Source organism: Chaetodon auriga, chromosome 2 (assembly GCF_051107435.1).
Source record: "Chaetodon auriga isolate fChaAug3 chromosome 2, fChaAug3.hap1, whole genome shotgun sequence".
Taxonomy (NCBI): Eukaryota; Metazoa; Chordata; class Actinopteri; order Chaetodontiformes; family Chaetodontidae; genus Chaetodon; species Chaetodon auriga.
In genome coordinates this window covers 6,802,899-6,821,821 of record NC_135075.1, presented here as the reverse complement: position 1 = coordinate 6,821,821, position 18,923 = coordinate 6,802,899, and the positions used below count along the sequence as shown (strand labels likewise).

The 18,923-nt window shown below is 44.1% G+C and overlaps 1 protein-coding gene across 2 annotated transcripts; it reads right to left on the bottom strand.

Annotated features, from left to right (window-relative positions):
- Positions 1-61: 61 nt before the first annotated feature.
- On the bottom strand, positions 62-18,268 carry sfmbt1 (Scm like with four mbt domains 1). 2 transcript variants are annotated; one of them, XM_076751471.1, is made up of 21 exons: positions 18,170-18,268; positions 14,141-14,198; positions 13,953-14,047; positions 13,201-13,444; positions 12,223-12,311; positions 11,255-11,507; positions 9,834-9,931; positions 9,549-9,650; positions 9,102-9,261; positions 8,851-8,933; positions 7,786-7,912; positions 6,892-7,005; positions 6,671-6,713; positions 6,519-6,586; positions 6,258-6,397; positions 5,382-5,491; positions 4,805-4,980; positions 3,933-4,111; positions 3,588-3,812; positions 2,732-2,860; positions 62-1,993 (listed from the first exon to the last, which is right to left on the bottom strand). In XM_076751471.1, exons 2-21 carry the CDS (start codon positions 14,163-14,165, stop codon positions 1,853-1,855), a joined length of 2,601 nt encoding a protein of 866 aa, XP_076607586.1. In that variant the 5' UTR covers positions 14,166-14,198; positions 18,170-18,268; the 3' UTR covers positions 62-1,852. The 2 variants fall into 2 exon arrangements, with proteins under 2 accessions (XP_076607586.1, XP_076607587.1); XM_076751472.1 differs by lacking the exon at positions 18,170-18,268 and adding an exon at positions 16,544-16,570.
- Positions 18,269-18,923: the final 655 nt, after the last annotated feature.

Genomic DNA, 18,923 nt, shown 5'->3' with positions numbered 1-18,923 from the left:
CCTGCGTGGCCAGGAATGCATGCTGGGAAATGTATGACAAACATCAGGAACCGTCGAAAACTCGTCGTTTACCGTTTTAATTGCCGTCGTCTCATTAAATAGCAGTTAACAATCTTCAAACATGAAATAAAAAGCTGTTCCATTGCTTTGAGTACAGCGAAAAGTACAAGAAAATGAGTAAACAAAGAACACACAGAGGTTTTACTCACAAAATGAAGCACGTTACAGGAAATCACACTACAGGAGCTGGTAAAAAGAGGAAAAACTGATATACAAAAGCATTTTTGAGAATATCTTCTTGATTTAAAACTGGCCATTTTATCATTAAGTTAGTTGTTAAAAATAATGACTTCAGGGATATGAAATGGCTCAAACTAACACCTGTAACTGAATTTGTTTTGACCATATATCCCATATGAGAAAGTTTAGGCCTATTTTGTGCAAATATACTGTATATTTAGGGCTTTACACATTGCTTATGCAGAAAGTTAGTGGAGCAATAGATTTTTTTTTCACCCTGTTGCACTAGAAGATATCTGATTATATACACTATATACAAACATGCACTGTAATATTTGCATACCACCGCACAGTACATGGTTTTGCTTGTGCTTCCATAACAGAATCCTTGCACTGTAAACTGCTCTTACATACTGTAGAAGCTCGAAGAAGAAAGTAATTTGATCTTTTGAAAAGAAGGCCCTCTTACATCTGTTGCTGAGCAGATCCGATCTTAATTCAGCTGGATAACATTTGCAAATTGTGTTAGTACAGTGTGCGTGTCTGGTGTTCACACTCAAATTTAGTTCCTTATCTTGCAACGGCTCACTATGACTTTCAATTCTACTATTATCAGTGTATCTACTTCAACATGACTGCTTGCTTTCAAGTTTTCTCTGTGTGCCAACAACTATGTGTCATTGCTTCATCAGCGGGCCAAATGATCTCTTTGAGAATATTTAGTGTGTCTCCAACAAACAAAGCATAAGTCAAAAGCTCCCAATCTGCTGATATACCAAGATACATCTTCAAGCTTTTGCAGTGAGATGATGTTGTGAAAAAGCAATGTTTTAAGTCCTGCGATGTAAGTGGGCAGTCACATACAATGTGTACCCTCATCGGCACCAAAAACACTTGAGTGAAATTAGACTTCAGTGTGTAATCACTAGATTAGGAGGTTCTGTCACCTCATGTCTGACTCCAGCAGATGACAAATGCTGGCAAAGAGATACCAAATACTGTAGGCTTGGTATGACAAGTAAAAGCTGCGATTCAGTCGTGGGCCCTTTTAGAGACAGCAGGGCAAGCTTTAACTCATGAATGGACACAAAGGACCAATGGTGTTATGGAACTGGGACTGGGTCACTCTTCCTCTTAAAGACAGAGGAAATAAAAGAAGAATCCTAGGCACTCTGAAGACAGAAACAAGTTTCGAAGCCTCTATTAAAACATAACTAGAACTCAAACCTGTTTCAACTTGAAAGCAAGTCCTCGATAATAGCTTGCTTTTTTTTTTTTTTTTTTCAAAACATGCTGGAATAAAGGCTATTGCACTTATTTATGGCATTAAAGTGCCTTGAATTCTTGTCTTTCACTCCTCACCTGTGCCTTCCTAAAGAGCACCCGAACTGTCTTGGACCTTATGTAGCTCTTCTTCTTTGTTCTTTTTAGAATGATTGGAAAGAGTTGCTTTTGTCGATCTCATATCCGTGTTTGTCCGACACCATGAGGTCTATGCAGGATTCTAAAGGATGTCCAGTGTTAGAAAAGTCAAAATGGGAAAATACAGTGTTTTTCACAGGATTAATACACAGAACAGGATGTAGTCATGTCCATGTTCATTCCCCGTCAGCTACGTGGCAAACTGTTGATAAAATGCCAACTTGACCCTCTCAATGTGGTGGCACAGCTTGATGGCTGGTCCCAGTTTCAGGTCCATACACTCTTGCACTGTTGGGAGGTTCAGCAGCAGCAGCGCCTGTCCGTCAATCTCCTGTAAAAACATGAATTCATATGAGATGTTGTTTCTAAAATTAGTTATGGCTCAACCTTCTAGTAAAGTGTTCTCCTGTATTTGTGACTGTGAATACAAAACAAGAGTATAAAGCAATTATTGCAGTTTTAGTATTTCTAAACTGACTTGTTACTTTATAGGTGCTTAAAGGCACATGGGAGAGGGAATATCTGTTACAATCAAAACAAGAGATTGTTCTGTATTCTTACTTCTGCTGTGAAGAAGAACACTGTATTGCAGTGGATTCAGGAAAAAGTACCAACAGTTAAAGGCTGGCTGAGAGTGCTGTTTGACTTTGTGCCATTAGAATACCTTATAAGTATATTTTAGATTTAAAAACAGACCAACAAGCACAACCCTATTGTGTTCGTGGCTGTTTTATTAGAAAAATTATTATTTTTATTATCATTATTATTTTCTGGTGTATCAGCTGCAAGAGCAGTAAGCTGGAATAAGCTAAAAACATATAACTCGGACCCATAACTGGAAATAATCTGTAAGTGCTTCCTGAGAAATATGAGCCCAGTTGGATGGTGGCGCTGTAATTAAGGCCAAAAACACAATGAGTTTGATTCAAAGTCAATGAAGGAGGACAAATGACGGAACTTCAAGTGTGCAGTTATTTAAATGGTGTAGGCCTCGTTAAAGTGAAACCAAATATAAATATACTGTCAAAAAAAACAAATAAACAAACAAAAAGTTTGAGTATTTTCTAACCTGATCCAGGAAAATCCGTGCAAGAGGTGCACAGTCAGTGGTCCTGATGAAACGAACCACATCGGTAACGCTCCACTCCAGCGGGCTGGTGTCCAAACACAACTTCTGAGGAGTTTCAGTCTTTGAGGTCTATAAACACACAGACAGGCTGAGTCAGAATGAGACTGGGATTTCCCAGCTGAGGTGGAAAGGCTCACAGCTCATCTTAACCCTTATAACTGATGCTGAGAAGAAAGGGTATCAGACCTGAACAATTCATAGAACAGACTCTGGATGTTTCAATCTTGCCGATTTCCCCACAAGCTGTTCAGAGCAAGTTCAGGTCACGGTGAAAACATCTTTCAAAATGTTTTTGAAATGGGTTAGCTGGGCAGAGAAAAGCAGTTGTGTTTGATGGAAGGGGCAGAGGAATGGACTGTGAAAAAAGAACTTTTATTTTACACTGAGTGGTACTAAACCTGCCTAAACCTTTTCCCATGGACGGACAAAAGCAAACACCGACTGCACTGTACTGTTAGGATGCACAGTGGTACTCCCAAGTTCCTTTAATTGACTGACTTCCTGTGCCATGTGTCACTCTGCCCGCTGTGCTCAATTTCTGAAAAACAATTCATAACTGGGACTCCCTCTTATTTAAAAAGCTTTTTATCTTACAAAGAAAATCATAAATCTTTTTTTTCCCGGTAGAAACATCTGCTGGGCCAACTTTGAGCAGCCCTGCAATACAGTATTCATAAAAGATACACTGTCTGGAAGGTAAACTTTGATACGAAAATTCCAGACGATCAATATTTCCAGAATGTTTCAGCATATATTGTCACTGAGTCATTTTAAAACCCGTTGCGGCTTTCACTACCTTTGGTGAGGGAGGGCGGTTCTCATCATCAGAGAAAGAGGGAGAGCGGGGTTTCCGGCGCCGGCGCGTGGGCCTGGGTGTTGCCGGTGGGGAGGGGGACGGTGTGGTGGGCTGAGACTTCCCAAATGATTGTTCAGAATCATCCTGCAGGTCGTCCTGTAGCTCAGAGCCAGAGTCTTCACTCAGGGAGTCATCTTCATCCAGATCTTCTTCCTCTCCACTGCCCTGTGAGCCAAAGACATTAGAGACGTTAGATTCGAGTGTGAGGAGGAACAGAAGTTAACAGTGTGGCTGATACAACTGATGCATCCTTTCATATGATGCTTAATGAAGAAAGCGCGTTACCTGTGGAGACCCAGCAGGTGTGTTGTCTACCGAGGCTGAGGAGCGTCTCTTCTTATGGACAAAGAGCTGCTTCCTCCTCTTCCTCCTCCTCCCTCTTCTCTTCACACCCCCCTCCAGGTTGGAGTGGCCCCCGGGTGGACGGCCAACACGTTTACTCTTCTTCTTTCCATAGTAGTACGCTGATGACGAGACAGCAGGCTTATTGTGTAATGTTGCATGTGACATGTCTTAATCTATTTATGGAAATGAACTGATCGAGGAGATTTTAACATATGTATCCTCTACAGGAACAGCATGTCTGTGGAGGATACGTGCTGTATGGAGTGAGATGAAAACATAAGAGACAAATGAGAAAGCAACAGACGAATGACTGCATTATCACCGCAAAGCAGCAGCAAGTAAACATATCAACAAATGTGTGATTTTTCGGTTTGTTCATGAAAGAGGCCAATTCTGACACATTTTCAGCAAACTGTACCTGCACATTCATTGCCTCTGGAAGGTTACTGCAGTTTCTAAATCCCAAACTGCATCCCTCTGCTTCACAGAATGTCTGTATTCATTAAGGGAGCATTTATGTAGCCATTGATGATTTCTATTCAAGAGCAACGCAAATGAAAAGAAGTGAGGGCTTCTGAGAAAGGAGGAATGAATGAGCTTTGTGTTAAATGAGAGCACGTTTGAATGGTGTTTAGAATTAAGGTCACAACTGACAAGCAAGCTTACAGATTTCTGAGCCATTACAAATTAATCACAGCAATTGGAGGCCATGTTCATTTTCTCCTTTGATGAAAAAGCAGCCACCCCAGATCACTCGATAAATCATCTGAAGTCTCGACAATCACTGGTCTCTAGTTCTGAAAAACACCTACTGTACTTGGTCTTGGTGAGGACAGAGCAGTTCTCAGAGCAGCGGTCCAGAACCATGCGAGGTCCAAACAGGTTTGGGCAGCACTCAAGCTTGATGCAGGTTTTCCTGCAGAAGTCTGCCACACGGTCTGCAGTGCGAACGATTTCCACAGTGGCACGGTAACTCTTCCCCTTGTACCTGACATTTAGGGAAAAGCAAGGTTGAATGGTAAATGAAGAGTGATAAATCGCTCATATTTCCACACAGTATTAGGTTGAAAAAACAAAGGGCAAAACGAATCTGACTCTTCTCACTCACTACAGCTCCTGTTATGTTCATGTTTGATCTCACACAGTTGCTACAGCAGCATGTTCTCTCTTAAGAAAGTGACTGAAATGCTGTCGGCTAAATCATTGAAGTATCAGGAGCATGTGCAGGGTTCCGGTGCGCAGATATTTATTTCCACTTGTGCATTCAAGTACATGTTTAATCCAGCACGCGTCCTAAAATAGGCCAGCTGTGAACACTCCTGCTATTCCTGCAGGTTTTCCACAGAGCAGAGGATTTCGAGCTGAGGATTTAATGGCGTTTCCCCTCACTTGGCTTTGAGTGTCTCTCCATGGCCTTGCCAGCGGCTCTCCTGGTCCAGCTGCAGCTCTCTCAGCACACGGCTGGGCTTGTATGCAGAGTTTATCAGCAGAGTCAATACCTGGATAAAAGACAAGCAGAGAATTGCAACATCCACAGGTTATCTGCTGGTTGAAGGTTAGGTCTTTTTTTTCTGTGTAGCATTTTAACATCAAGCAGCCTTGTCATTTTGTGACGTCCATCACCGTTAATGTGTGACAGTTGGTAGGTGGTAGATTAGCAGCCTATACTGGCCACTACATTGTGTGGCACTGGTTATCAATTAGTTAGATTGCTATATGGTAGAAATGTCACTGCTTTGCCACACAGAATGGGGGGGGTCTTCTTTCAGTGTAAATGAAACTAAATCTGTTTTTCTTGATATGTCACATGGTACAATGAGCAAAAGACTGACAGAAGATCACTTCACTGAGAAGATGGGAAGGAGCACAAGTAGTCTTCCTCTTCCTGCCCATGAAATAAGGCTTATGGGAAATGTAGTCTCACACCACGGTGTGAGATAGAGGCTATCAGGCATCTCCAAAATGATTCAAGTAAATATTCAAAGGAATCACAACTAATTGAACAATTACAAGACAAAGAGTCTACAGCCATGCAAGCAGCTGTGTGACTTTGGCACACCAGTGCTTTGAGCTAAATGCTAACTTTAGCATGCTAACATGCTTCTCCTTAGCAGCATTATTTTTGCAGCTATCTGGTCATAAACTTCAACTGGACAAATGAAACGTTTGACTTTGAACCTTCCTGCCTGTGTTTCAGGACTGAGGGATGACATCTGTTTTTTTGGTGGTATTCATACAGTTAACAGCTGGACTAGCCCTCCTCACCTCTTTGAGCACGAGGACACAGTTTCCAGGGCCAATGAACTGAGGCAGCTCTGCAATGCGTCCCTTGTTAAGGTAAGGACCAGAGAAACAGCGGTGGTTGAAGTAGATCTTGGGACAGCAGTATTTCCCGTTCCCCTGTCCTGCACGTGGACGCACATTGAGATACAAACGATCAAACAGGCACAGACTACAGAGACAGTCAGAAGAGATCACATATCACACTGTGGACTCCTTCAATGAGACCCCAGACATACCGCTCACCTGTCTCTGACTGGTTGGCCATCTGCTGCTTGACAGCGTCGGGTGACGATGACTTAGGTGGAGTTCGGCTGTAAAGTGATGAAAATGTAGTCAGATGTTGAAAGGCAACTGGATTCAGTCAACACCCCCGCCCTTCCTGTTGTTATACTCACTGTTTCTCAGGCTGCACCACAGCAATCTTCCTCTCTTTTTCAACTGGAAAACAAAGGAGAGACTAATGTCAGTCCAGTCACATTATTACATTATGCCACTAATTTGGAGATCCGGGTAAGAAAAAACAATAGATTGCATTATTTTGTCAAGGCATCAGTAACAGTCTCGTTAAGGCAGACATGCAAAGAGCATGAGAGTCCACATGATGGCAGGTGTATACCTGAGGGTTTGATGGGGTAGACGAGTGAATAGCCATTTGTCTCACACCAGCTGACAGGGAAGATGTCGAGGGAGTCCACGTGAACTATAACCTCTGGCATGGGCTGTTTCAGTCCTGTACACACACACACACACACACACATACATACACACACACACACACACACACACACACACACAGCTATTAGAAAATCACAACAGTGATTGTGGATGTGAAACTCAGAGGAAATGGAAGTGACACACTTCACTCCTTCTACTTTAATATTATATAATGTTTCAGCTATAATTCTAGTCAAACAAGTCAGCCTTACTTTTAGGTTCTTCATCTACTGTTCGCGTGAATCCAAGTTTATATACACACACACGTCAACGACAGCGTGTAGTCTTACATTTTAGAATAAATGACAGTGTTGTATTGGCAGTGTGCAGACATCAAAATGAACAGACGTCAACCTTAAAAAGCCCTGAAAACTTCTGCTCTTAATCATCTTCTTACTGTAAGAGACAGATGCTGCCAGGCAGACACCACCATCAATCAAATCTGATCAGGTTTCGGAGAGCGACTCTTACTACCTCTTTTAAAGAGCTTCAGGTGCTTGAAAACAGCTGAATTTTAAGATGTTGTCTGAACTGTGCAACCCTGCAACAATTTCTGCCTCTCTCGGAGACGGTGTAATCTCTAAAGCAGCGATCTTGTGTACAAACTGATGTGACATAAACACTCTGCTGTTCTCCTCAGAAAATAAAAAAAGGCAGCTACTCAACAAGGGAGCCAGGAAATTGAGATCAGCTCCACATGCTTGACATGACACGGCCGTTCATGTGGTGCAGGTCTGTGCAGAGATTAGACATGTTCGTTTTGTTGTAAGCTCACTGTTTGAGTACCCCATCTCACCTTCCAGGCTGAGCCAAACATACTGCCCTTTCACCCTGGTCACAGTTGCCACGTGAATGTTCTCAGGTGACAGCGGGTTGACGGCCTCCAGTTTCATGGCCTCTTTGAAGCTGTGGTCACACTGCTCCTGGCAAGTAAACAGAGAGGGGAAAAAACTCATCTGAGTGCTATTTCACAGCAAAAGGATAGTTGTGCCCATTATGAAAACCCATATAGAAATACAAATATTTGCCTTTGGTGAAAGGGAGAAAAGTTACAGTGAGCCTGCTGTTAACAGCTCATCACACCGTGGACACACGTTATCATCACATTTGATTAAAGTGTCAGTGAAATGAGTTAAATCTCATTTCCTACATTCTGTCACATGACCAGAAGATGTTACGACAGTAAACTATAAAATCTATCAAAAAATAATGGCAACAAGGCTGCAAACAGAGCGGCAATTTGCTTACATGCCTGCTGTAGAGATGATAAGAGGTGGCCATGACATACAGCAGGTGTCACATTTTACAGGATGCTACAGTATATTTCTTTCAAAGGAATACTGTCAGTCTCTCTTTCTTAACATAAATCTGGACCTAATCCTATCAATGGCGTTAAATCACACACACAAACCAAACCTGTATACAGTAAAAAGTTCATTTTATTTCAATAAAAAAAGATCTCAGCAGTCTGATCTGCTGCTTGAATAATGCAAGCCAAGTAATAGGAAGGAGGCTTTGGCTCTGACAGCTTGCTAATGGTTGAATAAATTCTTATTCATTCATGCAGGCACACTGCATCACAGCACAGACCTCATGCCGCCTTCTTACGACAGCAATATAATAATATTAATCTAAAACAAATGTCATATTTAATTGTCATTTCAACAACGACCTATGGACAGCACAATGCGCAGGGAGCTGGTTCATCGCTCATCTCATATTTGACTCTCTAAGTGACCACTGTTGAAAGTGTGGGTCTGACCGGCCCTTGGTGGTGGATTTTTCACGTGTCGTGGACATTAGACAGCCCTTTTCACTGCAGCCTGACCAGTGTGAACCGGTAAAAAGGAGGTTAACTTACAGCTGAGAAGCAATGCTGTGGAGCTGCCTCGGCCTCACACTGTTTCAGGTAATCTGCCCAGTCAAAGTCTGGACCCTGGTATCCTGCACATGATAAAATAAAGAAAGAATGGACAGAAAGAGAGAAGCAAATGAAGTCAGGGACAGAGGGAAAGAAAGCATCAGTGATCTAATCACCACCATTCCTTAAGTCTTGATATCACTGACAGCTGATAAAATAACATGCTGGGGACAACATTTGGCAGAGCAGACCTGGTGGGGGACTGAGAGGGAGTCCATTTTTGAGGCTCCACTGAGCAGGGAAGATGCCTGGACTGTCTCTGTGACACAGAAAGGACCTCCCGGCACCCTCTGACTCCTCAATCCCACAAAGGTCGTCCATCGTCACGAGGAAGTACTGTTCGCTGAACACCTGAGGCAGAGAGGAGGTCATTCTGGGACATTCTTAATTGACAGCTGTAAAGTTGTCAATCGTCATTTTTCCTTCACTGAGTCACACGAAAGTAAAGACTTTGACTTTGTCATTGAACAGCAACATCTTGGGTTGAAAAAGACATCGTTTCAGATCATTTTTAGCTACAGAATTAACAAAATAAACACTGTGTGGTGATGAACACAACCAACTAAGGCCAATAAACAGCAAACAGGAGAGAAGCATTGCAGCATAGGAGAGACAGATTTGATAGGAAAGTCTGTTACCTTGGTGACAGTGGCAGGCCTGATGGAAATAGGAGCAGCGGGGTCAACAGCCTCCAGTTTCATTCCTTCCTTGAAACAATGAGCAGTGATGGCAGGCTGATCCTGAGACACACAACATACACACACACACACACACACACACGCGCACGCACAGTCATTTCCAAAAGCTCAGCTCTTCGCACCCAGTTTGGAGGAAAATTTTGCAACTCTTTGCTTATTGCATAATGATCAGATCTTGACAAGCAGACAAACAGCATGAACAAATAAGAGTGCGGTTGGCAGTACCTTACTGAACTCTGCAGTCAGAGCTTCATCCTGAGGCAGATCGCTGATCCTCTGCCTCACCTCCTCCCACTCCCTCTCTGTCCGCAGGGCCAACAGGTCTGAAACATATCCATGCAAATCAGCGGCTGAAGAGCTAAATGTGACGCCCTGATGACTGCTGTATAGTCTGATTATCAAAGAAATGTTTCATGAAAAGGTAAAATGCACATCTGACTTTAATCCATGAACTCCTTTATGGGAATAATGACATCTAGATGGCTGAACTGGGCTAACACAAAGCGGGTTCTTTGTATCAAGCTCTAATACAACAAGTTGATGAGATAAAACGTCGAAATATATTGTGTTTGTACTGTTTTTAATGGAGTAAATGTCAAAAAGGATTAGCAAATGATCACAATCCTGTCTATGTTTTACAGTGTCCCGTCTTCTGGAATCGGCTGTAGGTCACCACAATTAATGAAACAAGCAAACAAAACAACAACAAAAAAATGGTCTCCTCCTCAATTTTGTAACCACAAAACACATTAACTTCTGAGGGGTGCCATGTTCCAGAAGGCCTTATAAACAAGATGATGTGCGGAATTAATAAGGCTGAACTTCAGCTGATAGCTTTCACTGCACAAAGAGAAGCACTGCTTCTTCCTTTTTCTTTCATGAAACTAAAATACAAGCAATACAAAAGGCTGTAATTATGATCAGTTTAATGCACCACTACCGCTCACTACATTCTGTTATTAACTTGCAAAAGCAAGGCGCGCACACGCACACACACACACACACACACACACACACACACACACACACACACACACACACACACACACACACACACACACACACACAAAATTTTAGCAATAAAAGCCTGGCATTAAATATCAATAAGCCTTTAGCAGTGGTGGTACCAGAAGGTAGATCAGCTGTGTCAGGAGAGAGATATCGCCTGCGGTGCTTCATACATCTTGCATATTAACAAACTTTATTCACTTGAAGGGCATTAGCAGATCGTGGCCCTGAAAACAATGATCTATCTAAACCCGCACAGAAAATCAATTTCAAGGTCTGGTGGGACACCATCACATTCTGAATACTGGTTGCTTGCATTCCACCAGCATGCACAGAGTATTGGAAAATGTAAATATAACTCACATAATGTGACAAATGAGGAGTAATGGCCGATCTGATTGAGCCGGTAGGAATAAACATGAGATGTGATTTTTCTAGTAACCAGTAAGAAAACATCAGATACATAATCAGGCATGCATCTGGTCTCTGACTGCCTTGCGAATTCCTCATGTGTCCTTCCATCCGAAAATATTAGTGATGTCTGCTTTGGCTGTAAACCTTGAGATCTAGAAATCATCTTCCCTTTCTTTCTTATGTTTCTAAATATAAAAATCCAACCCGAGGTCAGTAGCACTGACCTGAGGGAGGCCTGAGGGTGCAGCCATGCTCTTTGGCCCAGCCGGGTGGGTGGAGGCGTGGGTGGAGGTAAAAGAGCCAGAGGGTTGCGGGTGTGTCTGGGAGGCCCTCTGTGCCTACCAGGCGCAGCTTTAGCCTTCCTCCGACGTTCTCCTCTACCTCGGCAGCCCAGGCCAGCCCCAGGTCAACGCTGTCCTGGAGCTCCACGTAGCAGCCTGCACACAGGAGCTCCACTGGGTCTCTTCCACGCTGGGGCTGCAAGGGGGGGAGGTGGGTGAGGGATGGTAAATGAGAAGCTGATAGCACACACACGAACACCAACAAACGAACACACGCCTAGGCAAGGAGAGGAATTTGTACTGGGAGAGAATGCGCTGCATGACTAAGTGGCAGAACTGAAGCACAGTCACTGAAAGCTAACTAATGGCTCCAAAGAATTTCACAGGCTGTTCCTGCAGCAAATTTGTTTTCAGCGGCACAGCCTCGGTGCCGTAAACACAAGCTCACAGCCTTTTAAGACATTTTAAGTGCGAACTGCCTTTTTGCCATTTCAAAATGGCCGTAACAAACACGCCAAGCACTTGGAGATTTAAATCCACACTAAGACAATAAATACAAGCAGCAAACATGTTTGCGTGTGTGTGTGTGTGTGTGTGTGAGAGCGAACACTGCAGAGTCACTGTTGACAATTCTGATCACCCGAGGGTACAAACTGTCGGCTTGCTGGTTTTCTAACGTCAGTTGTATTTAGCCAACTTGGCTCACCACTTGAACAATAACGGGGCAGGTCCAACTTCATGATGACGATCTCAACAGTTTTTCTAACTGCATTACATGCTGTTTTAAAGTGGTCAAATGAATCACATCAGTACTGATAGAGGAGATTGTTCTTGGCTCCGACGGACACGAGCGCCCCGCCCTGGGTGTGAGGAGTCTGTAAGAAGACAGCTGCTCCGTTCTCCTGCCTTACCAATTCCAGCAGGCTGGCAGGCGCGCTGCACTCCTCTGCCAAGGCCTTTTCCAGCAGAGCCTCCCAGTCTTGGTGCTTCTCACGCACACCTGAGTTGGATCATACACACAGTGTTGATTTTATTAACCAAACCACCAACTGGGCTCAAGATCACACATGCACTACTCTGCCTGCTCTCCCTTAGTCACCCTGAATCCCAGCATCAGCCAAAAAAAATAAGAATCACTACTGCAGTTAATTGAAAGATAAATACATCAAATCAGGCTTTTTTTTTTGTCACGCTGTAAACAACTTCCATCTGTGTCAACTGTATCGTGCAGCAACCACATCCTGAACAGCCCAATCACGTATTTTTCTTGTACTTTGTTTCCTAATATTTCTTTGTTTCAATAAGTTGACATGTCTAGGTGTCAAGGTTTAATTATATTGCATTAATTTAAATAAAAAAAAAGATAAACTGCAAAGCTCTTGCCCATTTTTCCAGGCAAAAGTATTTCTCACGAAGCTAGAAGAGACCACAGTGGCAGCAGTGTACCGAGAGAACACTGTTCATTATTCCTTGCTATGCTGATGAAAAGTGCAATTACTTAGTTGAGTTCCACCATTAAATAGCATTTTGGGAACAGATACATGGTACAAGGAACCGAGCGCACTCTCCACTGCAGAGCCTGTTCATCCACAGCTCGCCTGTCCCTGAAGCACTCACACAAAAAGAAAAAAAGTCTTAAAGTGGAAGCACTATATTTGCTCTACATTTAAAACACACAGCATCTGCAATTCATCGTTAAAATAACGTTGAGTTAACTGTGGATTTCATTTACAAAATAAAATGACTTATGTTTGGCACCAGGCCAGCTTTTCATGGCTGGTGTTTGTTGATCCTCTGCACGTCAGCCATGTTTTATACGATCACCGTGCAGGGAAAAAACGGCTGCAACTTTTCCAGCGTCCATCATGCCAACGGCAGCCATGCCTCACCCTCAGGGGCCCTCATGGTCTTTCCATGCTGGCGGCTCCAGCCCAGCGGGTGGAGATCTGCCGTCAAGATGTCACACCAGAAGTCGGCTCGCCGGTCGTCCTGGTAGCCCTCGTAGCGCAGCAGCAGCAGCTGGCCGCATGTGGTGATGATGTTGGCCACCCAGTAAGGACTGTCGGCCTCCGAGCGCACACACACCTCCAGCTTCATGCCTGGGGTCAGTCCGGTCTGCAGGCCCTGGTCCACCTGCAGAATGGAGATGCTTGGAATCACTGACCTGACTGACACGCTCACAGTCACAGTATGTTTTCTACCTCATTTGTTTAATGTTTTCTATGCTTTCCTGGAAAGCACGTGGATTTTACCTCCTGTATGAAATGTGCTATTCAAATACAACTGACTTGACTGTTATTTTATGTCATTATTGGCTCTTACTCCAGTTACACCTCGCTGCTGGTTTGCAGCTACGCATCATGTGTCAGAGTGGTTATCTAAAGAAGCTTTGTCACAGCTGGTGACGTTACAGTGACTTCTGTGTTTCCGCTTTATGATTGGGTGCTTTTCTAGCTGTTCACCTTACTAGGGGCTTTACTAGCTGACTCATTCCATATATTTGAGTCATGCTTTCAGACTTAATACATAGTTTGAAACCAACCAGCAGTTACCTGAAACTTAATAAGGACTTTACACAGATGTTTAGTAACAGATTATGAATAGCTGCTGTGTGTTAGCTGTGAAGGCTGTCAGCACCCACATGTTTGAAGGCGTGATGGGGCACAGACATGGCTCCAGTCTCCTCCAGGTAGTCATCCCAGCTGAAGTCACACACATCCTGAGCTGAGTCTCCATCTGGAACACACAACACATTTCTCTTTCCCAACCTGCTTTCCAAAACATATTATCTAGCTGATTTCACGCAGCTGTTCACAGAGTAGTTCTTACCAGACTCCAGTGACTCCTGACTCATGCTGGTGCCCCCTCAAGGCCAAGACTAGGAGCTCTGAGGAGGAACAGAGGAGGAGGATCATTATCCAGTGAGAGTAAATGAATGAGCGCTGGTCCAAAACATAGAAAGCAAGCGTCTAACCAAGCCGCCTTCCTCGCAGTGATCCGCAGCACACTACGGTGAGCCTGTGCTTAATCAAATCACCCTCTGTAGATCTCAACTTTACTCAATAATCTCTGAACTCGATACTGTTTTCAACAAGATTAATGAGACAGGTGATACTGCTGGCTTGTAACAGCCCACTCAGCAGTTCACAGGCCAAACCGAGTCACCAGGAAGTTACACAAAGAAGAAATGAAGATCAAGAATTGCTCCGCCAGCTCGGACAGATGACATCTACCAGCCCGCAGCCACAGAGAATAAAAATATTATCAGTCAACAGTCAAACACATTAATGCACCAGCAACTGTGGCACTAATTAGCCGGCAAAGTAACCTCCAACTTTAGAGTCAAGCTGTAGACTCAAGAAAGACATAAATTCAACAGCCTTAATTTATAAGCCCTGCTTCAAGGCCAACATTAAATGAATTTGCATTTGTTTGGATTTTCCTCCAGCCACTCTGAAATCAAGGACTCCTCGGCCTTGACAATAGAGCTGTTCAGATACCAAATCCACCGTTATGTTCAGTCAGTACAAAACACGAGAAGTGGCGAACAAAACCACAAACTACATGCTGCATATTTGCCATTCACTCGAGGTGGCACAGGCTACCACCTACGTAACACACCAGATGGTACGTGATCGGCGGGAAATATATTAAACTATGCTAATCTCATCCAGCTCCACCTTTACTTGTGAAACTCATCTGGGCTCATCTCTCGACAAAGGCGTGATCGTATACCTTTTCCGGCCCCGATGTGAAGATTTCAAACCGCGCAGTGACATGAATGTGGACACGCACATCAAGCTCTGACACATCAAACCGACCTGCAGTATTGTGACAAGCAGATGAAATAAGTTAATGCAACAAGAGAGACGGCATGAATGAGAAAGAAGGGAGCGCGGGGCGTGACGACAGCAGGGAGAGCGGTGTATGGGACGCTGAGGATAGCTGCTCCGTCACGGCAGCTCCATTCAGCCGGCCTGTCAGGCCCGTCTTTGTCATGTCTGACGTCTCTATTAAAACCAGGGCCACCACCAGAAACCACCCCCTCCCGACTGCCACTGCGACCCCCGTGCTCCGCTGGGATCAGCGCCACCTTTCACCCGCGACCTTGCCCCAGACTCCCTCTGCCCCCCGCCCCCCCCCCAACATATACATATACACACACACACACACACACCAGAGGGCCTTATTGTCTCTGGGGTCATGCTCCAAACATAAGAGTGGAAAAAAAGAGCAGTGGAGACAGGAGTGGAAGTTAAGAAGCTGTATTCTCACACCTGATGCTGAGCTCAGACATTAGATCTTTTATGAATTCATGGTGGGATTTTAAATCTTTACCTACAGTCTCCCAGTCAATTTCAGGACTGTTTGTTTTTGATGCAATTTCAACAAGACAAAACTGAATCATTCTCAAAAAATAACGCAGTGTCCATATTCCACCTCTAAGAGGTATATTGATTGCAACACTTCTGAGTAGTATCATCTGAAAATTCCAAAGACAAGCTTTCAACACTTGCTCCTTGTGGGTTTCTACAACACTTAACTTGGCGGAGCGGCACGGCCTCTGCCTGCATAGGCAGACAGGAAGAAATGCAACTTCCCCTGTTTCATACGCAGTAAGTGGTCTGTGTGGACCACAGCTAGCAGCAATGTGCCTGAATCTCTCTGCACCACCCGAGACTCTGACTGACTGAACCTGAAAGAGAAAGGGAGTGCACACACCCACACAAACACACACATACAAACAGGCACTCGTAGACAACCGAGATCCATACTACATCCTCTTTACAAGCACTTACTGAATCATATTCTCATCAGCACTTAGCATGCGATTGAGTATTTCAATGCACACTTTCCTGAACCTCTGAGGTCCCTGGGCGGGAAATGCAATCTGACAAAATGCGCATTCGCACACAGTACGGCTTCTCCAGGAAATCATACTCCACTTTCAATAAAATTAAATTAGCTTCTGAAACATTTCCCCAAACACTATTTAATGGCATCTGCTGATCACCAGTAGATGACATTACATTATAAGCAGTAATGTAGTGGAAAATAAGGCAATTAGCATGTCCTCCTGTTCGCGTCCACACTGGAGCATAAATAATCCTGATTTGCTGTTTTTCATATTACTTGCAATGGTTTTATAGCGCGGTGTGTTACAAATCTATGTCATTAAAAAACTTAAGGTCTATTTCAACCAAACTACAAAAACCCTTTCCCCACACTCACCTGCCGTGCTGTTGAGCTATGCTGTTAGTTTTGGGTTCATGGTGGCAGGTTTCTGACATATCAGCACTGAAGTCCAGCAGCTGTGTGCAAAGTCCACCAAACTCCCATTAACCAACACTTCTCACTGTGGACAGTTTTCATCACAACACGTCTTCAGCAGTGCCAATGAAACCTGATCACACTGATGGCTGTGGATTCGCTTGTTTTACGTGATTTGCTGCTGCTGAATGCCTCATTTATTTACCCCCCCCCAAAAAAAAAATTTCAGTGCTGTGATCCACAAAAACCTCTTTTGTATCGGAGCGGTTGCAGAAATTTCACTGACTGGTGCCTGAAGACTTGGCACCATAAAACCAAAACCATCTGGATGATGAGTCAATAGCGCTGTACTGTAGGTAAGTGAGCAAACATGGGGGTCTTTTTTTTTTTTATTATTATTATGGAATTTAGGCTTAATGACCCCTTTAAAAGGGCTGACAAAGTGGAGGTAGGTTGACATTTCATGGTACTCCTCATAATACTTCTAATAATCTTGACAAACCAATGATTGTGTAGCCCAGTGGAGGGTCCCATCAGGTTTCTGGGATGACTTCCACCTGCCAAGGCGATCTAAATAACTTTAAACCCCCCAAACGTCATTAATATGGACATTACGGCTGCCAACAAAGGGCTGCACTGAAGCCCAGCCATGGGAGTCGGCCTGCTGCTTCAGAGGACGGCGATCCTCGGGCTCCGTCAAACTAGTTCTATCAACTGGTCGACCTGCTCTAACTTCAGCCCAAACGGGGAGCTGAAAACGCAAATCCACATTTCCTCCGCACAAATAACGCCGCCGTTTCATCCACCGGCGTCAATGCTGCTCGCTGCCATCGCATAGCAGCGCTGCCAGACGATCACTCAAGTTGCACAATAGGGAAGTTAAGAGGCAGGAGAAAAATCGGTTGCAATAAGTCAACGCGGAATGTGACAACCTACGGAGCATCATCCCGTCCATCGGGTACGGGCAGACCACAGCGCGTCCATAAGCCGATGAGTTGATTTAGCTGTTTGTTCGCAGCTACACAGAAACACACATCGGCTGAGGTCGTGCAACCTTCATTATGTAAGTCTTCGACATTATAAATATACGTAGTTACTCAGGGCCAAATGCTGGAAATTTCCACACAATGCCCGAACTGAAACTAGCTTAAGGTTGCACTGCTTGTATACGGACGAACCGCAGCATTCAGAGATGGGCCATTAACGCAACGGCTTTGCAGAGAGAGACTACAGCGCCGACGGTCTAACTTTCACTCTGAGGAGAACATGACAAATACCGATCGAGAAGATGAACAAATCGCTAGCTAATAAATAAACATGCCGGCCTCAGTGCAGAACGACCGTGTGGGACTCGGTAGACACATGGTAAAATCGCCTGTGTCCGAGTCAAGTTACTGAACGTCACAGCTTGAGCAATAAGAGCAGGCTGACGAGCAATAAGGGCGCTTACACTCGACCGAACCCGAGTCATCTTTTTGAGAGACGGGAAAAAAGACGAACGCGCCACCACAATGCAAAACACCGTTAGGGATTTGTAACAAACAACACAGAGTATGTGAATATTTAGTCGCAAAATTCGCCCCTTACCGCTAAGTAGTTTTTCCAAGTCGCTTTTTAGATGCCGTTCCTCTCCGCCTGCTCGCTCGCAGTAACGTCAAGCTCACGTGAAGGAGACGCGGGAGCTCCGGTTGACCGTTTCAAAATAAAGTGCTCAGCGAGGCGGGAGTCGTAACCGTCGCTCGAGCAACGGCGAGACTTTCCGCGTTGAGGGTTAAATCGCGAGACTTCCGGCGTGGCTCGGGCAGCGTCCCGCTAACTTGACGCAGTTCTCGTTCACGACCTCATTCCAATATGGCACAAATGGCCACTGCGCATGTTCTGCCGCCTATATGCCTCTGAGCCCGGCTACATCACACTGACTTCCATCTTCACACACACAATAAAATATCACACAACCAGAATCAAGACCAAAATCTATAATACGCACAAAAGAAAAGAAAAAAGCAGAACGGCTTTCATTTGCATTCATTCTTATGCTGACGCGATGGTTCACGTGAACAGTCGTTAAAGGGTTTTATCCCCAGCGGAATCAACACTTAGTTACTGGTTGAGCTGGAATTAATTGCACATGTAATCGACCCACTTTCGATAAGTGCAGTGTTTTTTGCTCCAAAAAAATAGTGCGATTTATAATGAAGTAGCCTATAGATTGTGTTATTGAAGATGACCTCGAGTTGCTTAATTTCCTCTCAATATGATATTTGTTAAGTAAACAAAAATGTACACTTAAAGGCTGAATGAGCAGTTACTTTTTAAAATAAATCACAATAACGCCCTGTCG

What these genes read in the sequence shown, in the direction of transcription:
- sfmbt1 (XM_076751471.1), bottom strand. Translation starts at nt 14,165, where the DNA reads ATGAGTCAGGAGTCACTGGAGTCTG. An exon ending in CCCATCACGCCTTCAAACAT is followed by an intron (nt 13,445 to 13,952) that starts GTGGGTGCTGAC and finishes TCCATTCTGCAG; the next exon opens with GTGGACCAGGGCCTGCAGAC. An exon ending in CTGCCAGCCTGCTGGAATTG is followed by an intron (nt 11,508 to 12,222) that starts GTAAGGCAGGAG and finishes CCCCCCTTGCAG; the next exon opens with CCCCAGCGTGGAAGAGACCC.